Source organism: Chelmon rostratus, chromosome 9, assembly GCF_017976325.1.
Source record: "Chelmon rostratus isolate fCheRos1 chromosome 9, fCheRos1.pri, whole genome shotgun sequence".
Taxonomy (NCBI): Eukaryota; Metazoa; Chordata; class Actinopteri; order Chaetodontiformes; family Chaetodontidae; genus Chelmon; species Chelmon rostratus.
In genome coordinates this window covers 25,980,706-25,994,817 of record NC_055666.1, presented here as the reverse complement: position 1 = coordinate 25,994,817, position 14,112 = coordinate 25,980,706, and the positions used below count along the sequence as shown (strand labels likewise).

Below are 14,112 nucleotides of genomic sequence, written 5' to 3'. Positions count from 1 at the left end.
AACCTAACAAAAGAAATTATACTCAGTTTATTACTCTGAGTGAATGCTTGAAATAATAAATAATAAAGACTGCAGCACAGTTTATGATGCTCATGCTCACAACTGTAGACTCAACTTTAAGTGCATCTAAATATAATTTATATAATATAAATGATTCCTTAAACATCCCCCAAAACAGGGAAAGAACAGCAGAACTCCAATAAATATACCAGCACATCAGTGAGGAACTGTTGTTCTGGGTCAGCAAAGGTCCAATTTATTGGACATTTTCCCAGCATTAAGATAAAGGACTGAGGATACAACATGCCATTGTAATGAAATAAGTGGGACACAACAGAGTCAAGAGTAAATTAGTATGAAAGTCAATATTTTGTTGGCTGAGTACAGTTTGCTTAACACAGGCCATTTAATGAGGCCCCCGAAGGAAAAAAAGACGGACACAATATATTTCGAGATATTTTACTAAATCAATAGCAATAGATACATAACCTGTAAAAAGTTTTCCCTTGATTATTTGTATGTCATAAATAAAGTCCTATTTCTTAATTTAAAGCAATATATATAATTTTCATTTTTTTTTTTTGTTACACCAGGAAATTGGACAGAGGCAAGAAGAACACATTCAAAAAAGGTTACTTCATCCTTGACTGAACACTTCCACACAACAGATCTTGTCACAGATCAACAGATGTCAAATGTTAGAAATTGGTGAGTTATACAATGCACTTTAACCAAGTTGTTCCTGCAGGAAATCAAAGCCATAATTCATTTTCATGTGCTCTCTGTATTGTAGATCTCCATAAAAGCAGCAATAAATATAACCACTCCTGTTTTATATCAGCAAGGTCATCGGAGAAAAGAAGCAAATATCTTATACACTGAAAACCCAAAACAAGTTCTATTGTCACCCTGGAAACTCCTGCATAACAAACAGCCCTTAACATTTCGGGTTTCATGGTACATTAGAGCTCATTTTATACATATTATGGACCAAATAAACCCGGGGAGAGATGCAGTTACACTTTACTGATGAGAAGGAATTAAGATTATGCCTCCAATTTCCTGAACTGGACAGATTCGTTGGAATTGGAAAACAGGAATAGAAAAGGGTCTGAAGAATTATCTCAAAGCCCTGAAACAATCCTACAATCTGAGATGACTTCTAAAGACTGGACCCTTGAGTTCAGATGCTGAGTTCATCGGATTCAAAACATTCAATACATTCAAAACTGTAGTGGGGTGAGTTGTGGCAGTTTTCCCTGAGCTCTGTTCAAAAAGCCTTTTCAGCTGGACTTGGTGGCAGTTAAAGTCCAGATGAAACAGCAAAGGCAGGCAGGATTTGATTTGAACGTTCAAATGTGGGCGCGTCATAACAAACATGAAGAATTACAGTGATTGAGACTGATTGATGGGTGGATGTCGTGATATTATTGCTTGAATTTGGTTGGTTCAAGGGAACGTAAGCACACGTCATAGCATGATTGGATTTTCATGTAAGAATACAAACAAATAGATTTTTTGGGGCATATATCGTGAAACAGGTGCACCATGTGACTGAGGATGTAATCTATAGGGTGTGGCAAAGGGGTCAATGGTACTCCTTTGAAAACAAATCATAATGAATTAGGAACAGAAATTCAGTAAAACAGATAGTCACTGGATTTCCTTGAGCCAAAAAAATTCACTGTGTGCCATTAAGGCACGTATTGTACTCTTGTCCATATTTATTTACTATACTATCATATGTATATATATTTAAGTACACATTCAAACAACAAAAACAACCAAAAAATTGAACATATTTTGTATATATATTTGCCATGTACATTTACAGAATAATATTTTTAATAACAGGATAACTGAATCCAACCAGCAAGTAATCCCGAGTAGTGTGGCGTGCTGTGGTTTTGTTTATACTGTGACACTGTGGCAGACATTTAGAGGAAATGATGAGTAAAGAAATGCAGGCCTGAACCTGGAATGAACTTTTACTTGTGCATTCAGTTGAGTCAGTTTAGATAAAAAGGAGATTTTTGTGCATGGTTACAGTTTTGGTCTAAAAAAAAAACCCCCAGAACAACAAAAACACGCTGCTGTATAATGCAAAAGTTTTGTAATTTTGTAACTTTTAAAATTCCATAGAGTAGTGCCACGTGTCACTACTTTCTGAAAGAACTTAATGTGAACTTTGCAACAATTTTCTAAGTGCTACATAAATAACTTTACAGGGTAGTTTAAGGCTCCAAATTTGGTTACAGAAACACCTAAAGCTACAAACACAAGACATCTGTGGTGACTGAGTTTATCCAGCAGGAATCATTCTCCCTTCATGTTTCTGTGTGAAAGAGAAAAGTCAAGTTCAAACTTCATGACAGCCACATTTGCATATGACCAATTTAATTCTCATTAAAGGCTTCAGCGAGGACTGTGTAATACATCTGGACTGCCCTTGACTATGATGACCTGATTCAGTCCCTGCAACAGTATTTGCTCTGCAGAAGAGCAAAAATGATTTCCTCCAACTCCAGAAGACCTCATGTTTTTATGCCTCCATGTTTTACAATTTGTTGCTCCTCTGCTTCAACATCCATATTTGAAGCATTGTAGTCCACCACAACCTGATTGGTTCTGCTGATATTGAGCTTCGGGTGATTGTCGTTGTGTGATGAAGCTCTCCATCAGTCCTCTGTACTCCTCTGGAAAAATTATCTCGTGCATGTTTCTCACAGGAAATGAGTCACTGGAATCACGCATGTCAATTTGGTGACAGCTTCCATTTTTCCAGAACGTCCATGCTCCTCCAAAACTTCACTCTCCAGCAAAGGCAACTGTCCTTAAAGATCTGAACATCCTATCTTTGTGCTGTAATGCTTCAGGCTTTACTTGAAGGTGCCCTGTGGAGTTTTCTTGTATACAAATGAGAAGCATTTTTTTTGTAACTTTCAAAATGTACATCATTGAGATCTAACAAATGTATTGAGTTTATGTCCTTCCTCATAAATCATATGCAAAGCCAATCTTATGAACAAGTGCATTATTCTCTTCCATTTGCTGATGTATTGCTGCATTTTCTAAACATTACCACCTGTAGATCAATTGGAACAGTGGGAAACCATTGGCACGAATATGCACAGCATCATCCACGTGCACGTAACAAACAGATCGACAGACGTCAAAAACTCCACAGGGAACCTTTTAACAAAGAACCCAATCACATCTTCATGTAGCAAACCCTGAGCATTGAGGTTACAAAACTAGAAATGAATGGACCCCAATAAGTTAAATAATAACAATGAACTGGTTTGTAGTTTGGTGAGCCGTTCTCTTGCACACAAAGGAATGAGTTAGTCTGAGGTTTCATTGGCACAATTCAACGTGAAAATTCAACAAACTCCAGGAAGCTGTTTTCATGCAAGTCGCACATGGCACACATGGTTTTTCTTTAACTTGAACTTTGCCCCCGCTCACAAGCTGCTGTATTTACACAGCTATGACAGACTAAAAGCTACGTCAGTAACGTCGTCGCCCTCAGCAAACAGAGATTGAGGACAAACCTTAGATAGCCACAGAGCCTCAAAACCAGAGCTGAGGAAATTTCTTTCCAAATGAGAGCCTCTTTTTTTTTTTAATAAAATCTTCCAGTTGTAACATTAAAAAGGTGACTGGCATTCATATGTCAAAGGACCTGATATGAAAACATTCACAGTATATAAATTCGTACAGTATAAGCATCAGTAAAGCCACTGCAAGAGACATGGCAAAAACGGAAATTCTACTAAGCATTCACTTTCTTTTTTAACAGTCAGTGTTCCTTTACTGTTTTATGGCTTTGTTAACACGACCATGTCTTCACTGGTGGAAAATAAACATTTGCCTCGATTATTACTGGCGCGACACAAAACTATGTTATGGCCTACTTTTACTTAGAATTCATTCAGACCGTTCAGGCACAGTCTGGTGATGTCTTACAAAATAAATATTTTAAGAACAGCATCGAATTTTGACCCATATGTTCTGCTGTAGAAAAACTAGACATTTCAATTAAGAGGAAGACCTTCAATGAATTGACGTCCTCCTCAAAGCAGCATTTCTCCGAGACTAACTTTTTCACTTTTTGCACACATCCCAACCTTCATCTGCCCCAACACCGTGAACCCTACCGTTCACATAAGTCTTCAGGATTGGGGTTTATGGACGATATTACATTTAATTTTACTTAATTATGGTCCTCGCTGTGAAACAGAACAAAAGTTTACAGCCGCTCGTCAAGTGACTCAAATATAGGGACATTAACAGTGGAATCAAAAATGATACCTGAGTATTAAAAACTGTGTTTTAGAGCAGATTTAGAGCCTGTACTGCTGTTGTATCTCTACTTTAGATTTTAGAATTTAGGTTACTGTTCATCAACTTATTTAAGTTTCTCTGTGCAAAAAAAAAAACAAAATGTCACTCAAAGTGAAGTGCAGATGTAGCTATGGCTTCAACTAACAACTTAACTGATATTTAGATTGTCAAATCTACTGATTATTGAAACAAATAATTGACTATTTAGCCAAAAGATTTGGAATTTAGACGTTTTGACGTTGTTTTAGGCATGTGCAGTTCAGAAAGAATCAAATCCTGGGGTGTCTTGTGCACTCAGCAGCGACACATTCTCCAGCCGTAAACATTCGCCATGAACGATGCAACATTTAGGATTGAAAAGGTGAAATTAGGGCACTTCACTTCCCACGAAAGTGTTTTGGTCGTTGATCTGCTGCACCAAACACCATGAACAATTCACTGATCAAGAGAAAACGTATCTCAAAATAGAAAACGCTGAATAAGGCTTTCGATATTAAGCTAGCTAACTAGCTAACTAACTTCCCGAGATGAGTCTTCATCATCCAGAGATGACGAGCCAACGTGCCTCCTCTTCAGATGCTCCAGCATAGCTGATGTACCATGTCAGGCGAGGTCAGCTTTGCAAATGTTGCAGTGTTGCTTTTTAAGTTAGGAGTAAGATGCTCCCACGCTTCGGAGGTTTTTGGTTGTAAAGGTGTTGCCGTCATCGTGTTGTTCACTGAACTCCAGTAAGCATCAAGGTAGCTGCCTGATGACATCGCCAACTAATTCCAAATTACGCTCTTCAGCAACTACTTTGGTCATCGATTTTAGTTTACTACGCTCATCATTGGTTGCAGCCCTCGACGGTAGCCATTGTGAAGTTTCACTTTTACTGTAACTAAATTCCTTTCTGTAAGGAAGACTGAAAAATGCTTTTAGCATTTTAACATGCTGAAATAGTATTAAATAAAGAATTCAGCAGCAGTTCTGAATGTTAGATGCAGGATAATTACTTAAGGACTCCAAGGAATCACTGTAGTATAACAAGGCACATCGGCAACAATGGACTTTTGTATAATGTGAGATGTAAACATGTAGATATTTGGATATCTTTTTAGCATTTGCTGTCATAATCTCCATTCGGAGCTGAGAGACTTTGGACGTAGCGGACGGCGTCGTCAATGGTGAAGAATATGATCTCGTTCTCTCCTCCATCACATCCTTTTGAGTCGGGGTAGTATCCCCCTCTTTCCAGATCATCCAGAACTGAGGCACTACACTGGGCCAAGACAATCATGATCCCCAGTTCTCCGTAATCTTTGCGGACCTCTTTCAGAGCATTCACCCCAGCAGTGTCCAGAAACAGGATGGCGCTGCAGTCGATCACCAAGCTGCGTAAGCTACGGGAAGAGTTTGTGCTGATTACAGTCTCAGCGGCTTCAACCTCATCCTTTTTACCTCCAGCCTCCATCTCGTCTGACTTCATATTTGGGACTCCTGCGGCCTCTCCCTGCTGTTTGTTCTTCTTTCTGAACTTAATACGCCGTGATTTCTCCTTCACAGGATCAAGCCCTACACACCTGTAGAGTGATTTTTTGAATAAGCTCTGATTGGCGTAATAGATGGGAGCCTCATATCTAAAAACAGCCAGTCCGGGATGCGTTTGAAGACCGTGGTAAGAAGACAGGTCCTCATAATGCTCCCTTATTGGAGCCCGGCCGAGCTCCACGACCTGGGCTCGCTGGGTCCGGCCCAGGACGCAGAGGGCTGAAACCAAAACCCCCACAAAGAGACCCAGCTCTGTGTTGACCAGCGCTGAGGTAGCCATGGTGATAATCCAGATGGTGGCATCGACACGGTTCACACGCCACATGCGGGGAATGTCAGTGAACTTTTGTAAAGCTCCGCGGAGGTTCACCACGATGATGACGGCTAATACACATCTGGAGAGGAGAAGGATGCAAGAAAACAGGCAGGAATGAGCAAACGCCAAGAGCATCAGTGGTATTCGTGGAATAAAGCATCGAATCAGTGCTCTGAAGAGGGAAAGCTATTTTTAGCTTTTTAAGAAACAGGACAAGTCCTCACATTACATTTTCAGTATGAAAATGTCACATTGACAAACAGAAGTTGACTTGTGTTTAAACTGACAGTGTCATCTTTGCCATTCAAACAGTTCTTAATTTTAGATTTGACTGAGGGCAAAGGTTGGGATATTGAGAAGAACAGACAAAATCCATTTAAGAGGTCAAAAAGTTGCTCAAAGGGAGAGAGGGGAGGATAATAAAAGAGACGAGGAACAAAGACAAAACATAATCTGGCCTCATTGTGACAATGCTGATGAAGACATCAGTGAAACAGCAAGTATGTCTGTGAGCGTTTGTCCACGAGCATGTACATAGATAACCACCGGCATAAAGGTAAATCACTACCAATCATCAGCTGCAATCACAATCAATACACCGTGATCAATGCTAATGTCCCAGGAGGTGAAAAGTGCACTTTATCTCTCTTGTTGCAATTAACTCCTTTTAATTAATATATATTTCTGCTCTTTTCTCCTTCTTACTCCGTAATTATTTCTTGTCAGATTAGAATAAAACCTTTTTAAACATCTGTGTCTACACTAATGTTGTCGCCTGGAGATTTGAACTAGAGCTCAGCAATTAATCAAATGTTATTTTCAATTACAACTTTGGCTTCCAACGATTATGAAAACAATTTAGTTGAGATAAAATGATTGGTCCTTTTTCACAATGATGCTCTCGTTTTGCCTTGCGTTGTAATTCCAGCGCACCCCTTTTCTTTACAGCGCGGTGCATTCGCCCCTTCCGAAGAGCTCAAACTCGCTCTCAGCCAGGCTGCGGCACAGTTAGTTCAGCCTGAGCCAAGATGACAGAAAGAGAGCCATTGGTCAACAAGAAAGGTAAAACCAATTCATCTGTTCGACAGGAGATGTCACATGGTGCTCAGGTGCGCACAGTGTACACACACACACACACACTCATACACATTGAACTTATGTTGGGAGAGCAGGCAGGGAAGGTCATTATGTGCTGTGGAAGTCCCAAAACCTTGTACAAATAAATTGGAAGCGAGCCTAAACATATGACAGCTTGCAGCGCACCAATCAGCTCTCTACAGTGATGACTGATGCCTAAGGTGCCCAGAGCTGACGGCGTGTCGCTGGTCGCCAAGCACGCTAAATACTGAACGAGGAGGAGAAAACTCAGTATCACACAGATAAAACCAAGCTAAAGGCTAAGGTGAAGCCCGTGATGCAGCTGCAGAGATCACATCTATTCTTTTTGTTTTCTGTTGAATTATATTTAAAGTTGAAGGAAATCCACTGATAAAAAGTTTTTTGTTAAAGTTCCATTGTCAATGAGTAATCACGTTAAATAATGGTGATCTCAGTATTGAGCAAAATAATCATGATTATGGTTTTTGCCATAATCGAGCAGCTCTAATTTGAACAACAGCGTCAACCCTGAACTATAACCACAGGTTATCTGTGTTTGTCTAAGGCTATGCTAGAAACCGTTTGTCATGGTAAGTAAGATAAGAAGTGTAAGCTAATTTTTAAGCACTTTGATACACTAGACAGAAAACCCTTTTATCATAAAACAAACAATGTTAGAATGTGTGAAACTCATTTTAAGCCTGAGGTGGATCTAGCTTTACTTCAGGTAAAATTTGATTGTCATGCTGATGTGGTAAAGCTACATGCACAGAAGTAAAACTACTGAAGATTTTTGGAAGACTGTGCATGGTTCTCATTTTTGTGGTCGGTGATGTACCAGGCTCAATAACATTGATTCTCCTTGCCATGCATTTTACAGCTTAGAGATACATACTGCATCTGGGGAGAGAGTCTTACTCTGGCCACTGAGAACAGCCTGACTGTTTAAAAGTGAGTCAAGCAGGTACGACTGCCCTGACCAGCATTCGCAGGCGTATTTACTATTTTAGGAAAGGGTTACAACTTGGAGGTCCAAGATATTCTGGGTTTCCATTTGGTCAGTTACTTCATACTTAAGACCGAACATAATCTGGCCTCAGCAGATGTATGGTACCATAGATTAGTACCAAGACTTTCCATACGATGCGTAAAGCAGCGAGTGTGTCTGCGAGTGTGTTTGTCTGTGGACGTACGTAGATAACACACCAGCACAGATTCAAATCAATACCAGTCACCAGCTGCAATCACAACAGACTGTGCTCGAGGCTCACACGAGACTCAAAGCATCTCCCAACTGATGAAAAGTGCTTGTTTGAAGCAGTTCAGCTACTGCAGAGCGATAACCAGCGGCATCACCATTAACCCTAAATTATTACTGTAGGTTATCTGTATTTGCCTAAGCCTACGCCTAAAACTCCTTTCACAGTAAAAGAAAAAGAGATATGAACGGCAGGCAATTAATACGTGCTCAAATATACTAGACAAAAAACAAACATGAACGTTAGAATGTGGGAAACTTATTTTAAGCCTGAGTTGGATCTAGCTTTACTTCAAATAAAATGCTATTGTCATGCTGATGTGTTAAAGCTGCATGCAAAGGAGTCAAATCGGCGGTCGGAATATCTTCTGCATGTTGGAATTTAAATCTTGATCTTTTGCTTGCGTTTGATGCAGAGTGTGTTTTGTATTGACTGCTGTTCAAAAACAGATTTTAGGTGAAATATCACTTAAAATCTTTGTCTTAGCATTCAAAATGTGCATGGCTCTCATGTCCATGTAGCTTGTGCTCTACAATAATGATTCTCATGAACATGCATCTGACATGTACTCCATCCGGGGTGAGGATCTTAATCTGCCTGACTGTTTAAGACTGAAATTACTGGGGCGAGTCAAGCTGGCTCAACTGCCCTGACCAGCTTTTGCAGACGTACGTTCTATTTTTAGGAAAGGGTTACAGCCTAGAGGTCTAAGATATTCCTGGTTTCCCTCTTGTCAGTTACTCTCTACTTCCTAAAAGTGCATCTCCTGCATGTGTGGCTTATTGATTTTTACACACAGCTGATTTTTCTATTTCTATCACTCCCATCTTGTGATTGTATATGTTTTATGTCCTGTTATGATATGGTTTGGACTGTAACATTTATAAGTGAAAATGTTAGTAATGTGACGAATTTTAATTGATCATTCTACTGATGAGAGCAGGTCATGATTCCAGCAATCAGAATGAATAATTACCTATTAATTACAAGATTAACTTGCAAGAGGAGTAATTGAGGTAGACCCATAAAATCGATTACTAATTAAGACTTTGGTGTGCTTACTTCTGAAGGGAATAGAAGAGCGGTGCGATAACGAGCAGGACCAGCAGCAGGATGAGAGCACTGACCAGCCCAGATATCTGTGTCTGGCACCCTGTGGACTCCTTGACGAGGGTCTTAGTCAGCGCAGCGCTGGTGGTGAAGCAGCGGAAGAACGACGGCAGGATGTTGCAGAAGCCAATGGCGTACATCTCCTGGTTGGCGTCCACTGTGTAGCCGTGCTTCTTGGCAAACATCTCTGACAGTGAGACAGTGATGGCGAATCCCACGATGGCAATGGAGAACGCATCGACGGCCACGTTGGGGATCAGTGACCACATGGGCAGCTGGGGAGGGAGGAAGCCCGTGGGGATGTCACCAGCCACGCCTGACCCATACTCAGTGTTAAAGTGGCCAAAGTGAGAAGCCAGTGTTGCAATTATCACCACAAAGAGCTCAAAGGGAATTGGAGCCTGGGTAAGGAAAAGAAAAAAGTCACGACACCCAATATTTGGTTGGATTAAAAACGTCCATTTTTCTAACCTCTTACATAGGAATGCATGTGCAGCTGAGCAGACCGGATGCAGGAGAAGGGCACTGTGCACACCAAAGCTGTTACCATGCAAAACTCACATTTAAATTCATATTTGAAATAGACATTTTTTTTATACCTTTAGCTTGGTTTTGAAGCGATTGTTGAGCTCCTTGGTAGGTATCAGTATCAGCAAAGACACCAAACTGGTCACCAGGTCACAAATGTTGGTGTTTCCCAGGTTGCTTAGCAGGCTGTACCAGGTCTTAAACAGAGTGAACCAGCCCTGGGGCCTGGGGATCTTCAGGCCCAGCAGGTATTTGAACTGTGAAGTGAGGATGGTCAGGGAGGCTCCTGTAGCGAAGCCACTGAGAAGGGAGTCTGAGAGATAGATGGAGATGAAGCCCACCTGGAAAAGGCCCATTAGCACCTGGGAGGAAGAGAAAAGCATGGGGCAGTTTTGATACTCTATACTGCCAGAGACCATTGAGAAGAACAGAGGCATTTGTTTACACCAGGGGTGGGGAACCTTTTTTACTATCAAGGGCCATTTCACTTATTATAACATCCTACAAGGGCGCACGCAGGAATGTGACAAACGGGGGTGTGGGACTTGTTCACTGGCAATTGGGCGGCACCTGAAAAGCTTATTATACATATGCAATTGTATCAGGGTTGCCTTGCCTTCCCTCGGCAGCACCCCTGGCCGTGCTAAACAACTCACACATATATCACACTAACCTCTGCATGTCAGGTGGTAGTGATGATGATGATGACACTCAGATGAGCCTTTTTCATAACGACCACGACCGCATCCCCACAAACTAACAGACACACTAGCTCGCCTTTCACGTCATCAAAAAAATCGTTTCGGTTGGAAAGCGCGACACATCTACTTACGTTTTGTCGACAGGCGCCATGATGCACTGACGTGATAAGAACCACTCTGTCTGTGTTGCGTTCAGGGACCACTCGGAAGAACATGTCAGTCACTATTTTATGTTATTGTTTTCATCACTGAAAAGAAATTAATACTTTTTTTTTTGTATTAACGTATTACCTCGCAGGCTGGATCAAACGGTCGGAGGTTCCCCACCTCTGGTTTCCACTAACATGACAATTTGTGTTTAAGATCGCCCCGGCTCACCTACCTGGTAAACTCCAGCAGTAAAGGTAAGGGTAGCTCCCACTGTGATTGCATAGCAGCTTCTGTCACATTCCACCCCAACACTGTCGTTCCCCTGTCCAGCCAGTAGGATGGCACTATTGTTACTGCTGATGCTGCTGCTGCTTTCTGTGAGGTATCCTGCCAAAGCTAACTCTCGATCTACAACCTGACCCACGAGCAGGCAGAGCACCCCAAAGATCCCCACTGAGATGTGTCTAGAAGTGCCTAAGAGGGCATAGATTAGGGAAGAGAAGAAAGATGTATAGAGGCCATATATGGGGTCCTGACTGGCCAATAAGGAGTAGGCTATGGACTGGGGGACCAATAGGATCCCAACAATCAGTCCTGACATGACATCTCCCAGCAGCCACTCCTTGACCCGGTAGCGAGGCAGCCATTTGAGAATCGGGACGAAGCCCAGTATTTTGGATTTAGCTTTCTTTGAGGTGCACGAACAGTGTTTCTTGAGCCGATGTGACAGGAGGGATTGCCAGTTTTTGCTCCTTTCCTTCTCCACCCTTTCCAGAATGAGAGGCTGCAGCTGGTCGCTCTGGTCTCCATCTTCTGCCGGGGTGCAGCAGTCATCGCCATGAGTCATGATCGAGCCCTTGTCTGTGGCGATTAGAGGAGAAAGAGTTTACTTTAACCAAGAAGCCGAACCAATGTCATCTCAAACAACAATCGATTAAACCGGGACAAATAATAAAGACTTGGAACAAGAAAAATGACGTATATGCCAACTCATCTGTTGACACTCGTCTTTGCACCTCACCACAATGACAACCACATATGACACCTCAGCCTGTGTGGATCAGGTGGACGGTGACGACAGCACTATTAGATGTCAGGTCAGTGGGTGCGGGCCTAACTGCATGTTTCAGACATTTAGCTGAGGCCAATGTTGATGTTACATCACAATACAGATAAGACAACTTCCCCTTATTCCTCTTATTCATTCAACACAGTTAATGCTTGTAGTGACCCTGAACCTCAGCGGTAATCATCAGTACAGACGTGACAGCGACATGACAATTACAACCTATTCTCTACAGGCCTGAGATACTTAGTGACGGGATCTTTATTTATAGTGAATGATGACTGTTTTTTTTTTTTTTATCTAATTTTAATGAGCTAATGCAGCAGTGAGCCTGCATTTGGTCATTTTAGCAGTTCAAAAATCAAAAGGATCTTTCAAAACAGAATTTAGCTGAAGTCAGTTTTATTAGAGACATAGTTTACTGCTGTTTGAGCAACATTAACATGATGATGCTTCAGGGTGGAAAAAGGCCTGATCACGTGCTAAACTGAACTGAAATGCAGGCAGACGAGCTGGTTATACGAAGGCAGTAAATCTAAGACAAAACCAACACCTTTCAACACAACTGATCACATTTCACACTCTTTTACTCTGCAGGTTTCCAAACGTGCCGACTGATAATGTGTGACTACCTCTCTGACCTCACGTGGTGTTTAACGCTTTCTTTGAATTGTAACGTTAATAGGATTACAGTAACGTCGACTTGTTTTGTTTCCGGACAGAACTCGTGTGGTGGCGGTGATGAGATTAATGCTCGTGCCTAATGGTTGTTTCAGTGTTGACAGTTAATCCTGGTGAGCGGACCCGAGCTGTCCATCTCTGTATCGGGACAAATTTTACCAAAAAGTCCGACGTTACTAAAGGGCGTCCGACAGCCCAGCTCTTAAACCCCCCCTGAGGTTAAAGCCTGTCTACAGGAGCCGCCGGTGCTGCGGCAGCTGTGAATGGGCTCCATTGTAAACAAGTTGTCAACGTGGACACCAACTGAAAGTTTGAGCCAGTTAAACTAAACTAACGTGACGACCTGCTCTTCCTCAGTGAAACACAACAGCTGTTGTTAATGTGTGAAATAACTGACCTGAGCCAGAATCAGCGGCGCTTTACGATGTTAATCTTGAGTTGTGTTCAGACAGTCGACCGTCATTCCGCCTCAAATTCATTTTACTCCGTCTGTAACTCCGTGCGTAATGACGTAGTGAACGCGTGAGCCACGTCACCTCTCCTGTTGAAACAAAGAGTGTCTGTGTGGGAAGATGAATCACTGTGTAGCAAAATAAGACATCACTCAATAGAAATAAAATGATTGAGAGTAATGCAGAACTTAAGGCAGGAAGTTACTGTGTGTGATTGGTATGATAACATAACAAGGAGGCTTATTTCAAAAATAAGTTTCTGTATAATTACATTTATAAACTTTATTTGTATAGCACCTTTTATACAGGAATTGGAGGTCAAAGTGCTTTACAACAAAAAAACACATGCACCAAGTAAATGTTCACGTACATAAAAAACAGACACTTAATGGAAAATGGCTGGAGAATAAAACCCACTTGATAACACTTGATAGTAAAAGTAAGACAGAATAAGGATGAAAATAGGAATAAAGACAATTCATGACATGAGAAGGAAAATAAAACCACAGAATAAAATACATTAAAATACAACATCTATTTGCATATTATAACCTGCTGCCACAAACTTTCGAAAAACACACACATAAGTATCAAACATTCTTGACAGCATGCTAGATATCACAACCTTTCCATTTCCACAGAATCAAAAACTTAAACTCTTCTAAACACTTGGAAAACAGATAAAACAGTGGAAAAACCAGACGAAAATGGTGGTGTGTCAGTTCAGTCAATAGGAGGCCGTTGTCCAAGCCCTGTCTTTGGAAGTCCAATAAGACAATCACTCACGTGACTCAGGCCGATGTCGGGGTATTCAGGAACAGTGAGCACTCATTCTGCTTTGCACCTCTCTCAGCAGACCCTCATTGATTGACGG

At 41.4% G+C, this 14,112-nt stretch overlaps 1 protein-coding gene across 1 annotated transcript; it reads right to left on the bottom strand.

Moving 5' to 3' along the window:
- Window positions 1-451: 451 nt before the first annotated feature.
- Window positions 452-13,255, bottom strand: slc26a2 (solute carrier family 26 member 2). The gene is made up of 5 exons (XM_041944507.1): window positions 13,184-13,255; window positions 11,272-11,900; window positions 10,260-10,550; window positions 9,613-10,061; window positions 452-6,272 (listed from the first exon to the last, which is right to left on the bottom strand). Exons 2-5 carry the CDS (start codon window positions 11,884-11,886, stop codon window positions 5,444-5,446), a joined length of 2,184 nt encoding a protein of 727 aa, XP_041800441.1. The 5' UTR covers window positions 11,887-11,900; window positions 13,184-13,255; the 3' UTR covers window positions 452-5,443.
- Window positions 13,256-14,112: the final 857 nt, after the last annotated feature.

What these genes read in the sequence shown, in the direction of transcription:
- slc26a2 (XM_041944507.1), bottom strand. Translation starts at nt 11,886, where the DNA reads ATGACTCATGGCGATGACTGCTGCACCCCGGCAGAAGATGGAGACCAG. An exon ending in GCTTCAAAACCAAGCTAAAG is followed by an intron (nt 10,062 to 10,259) that starts GTATAAAAAAAA and finishes TTCCTTACCCAG; the next exon opens with GCTCCAATTCCCTTTGAGCT. An exon ending in CTCTTCTATTCCCTTCAGAA is followed by an intron (nt 6,273 to 9,612) that starts GTAAGCACACCA and finishes TCTCCTCTCCAG; the next exon opens with ATGTGTATTAGCCGTCATCA.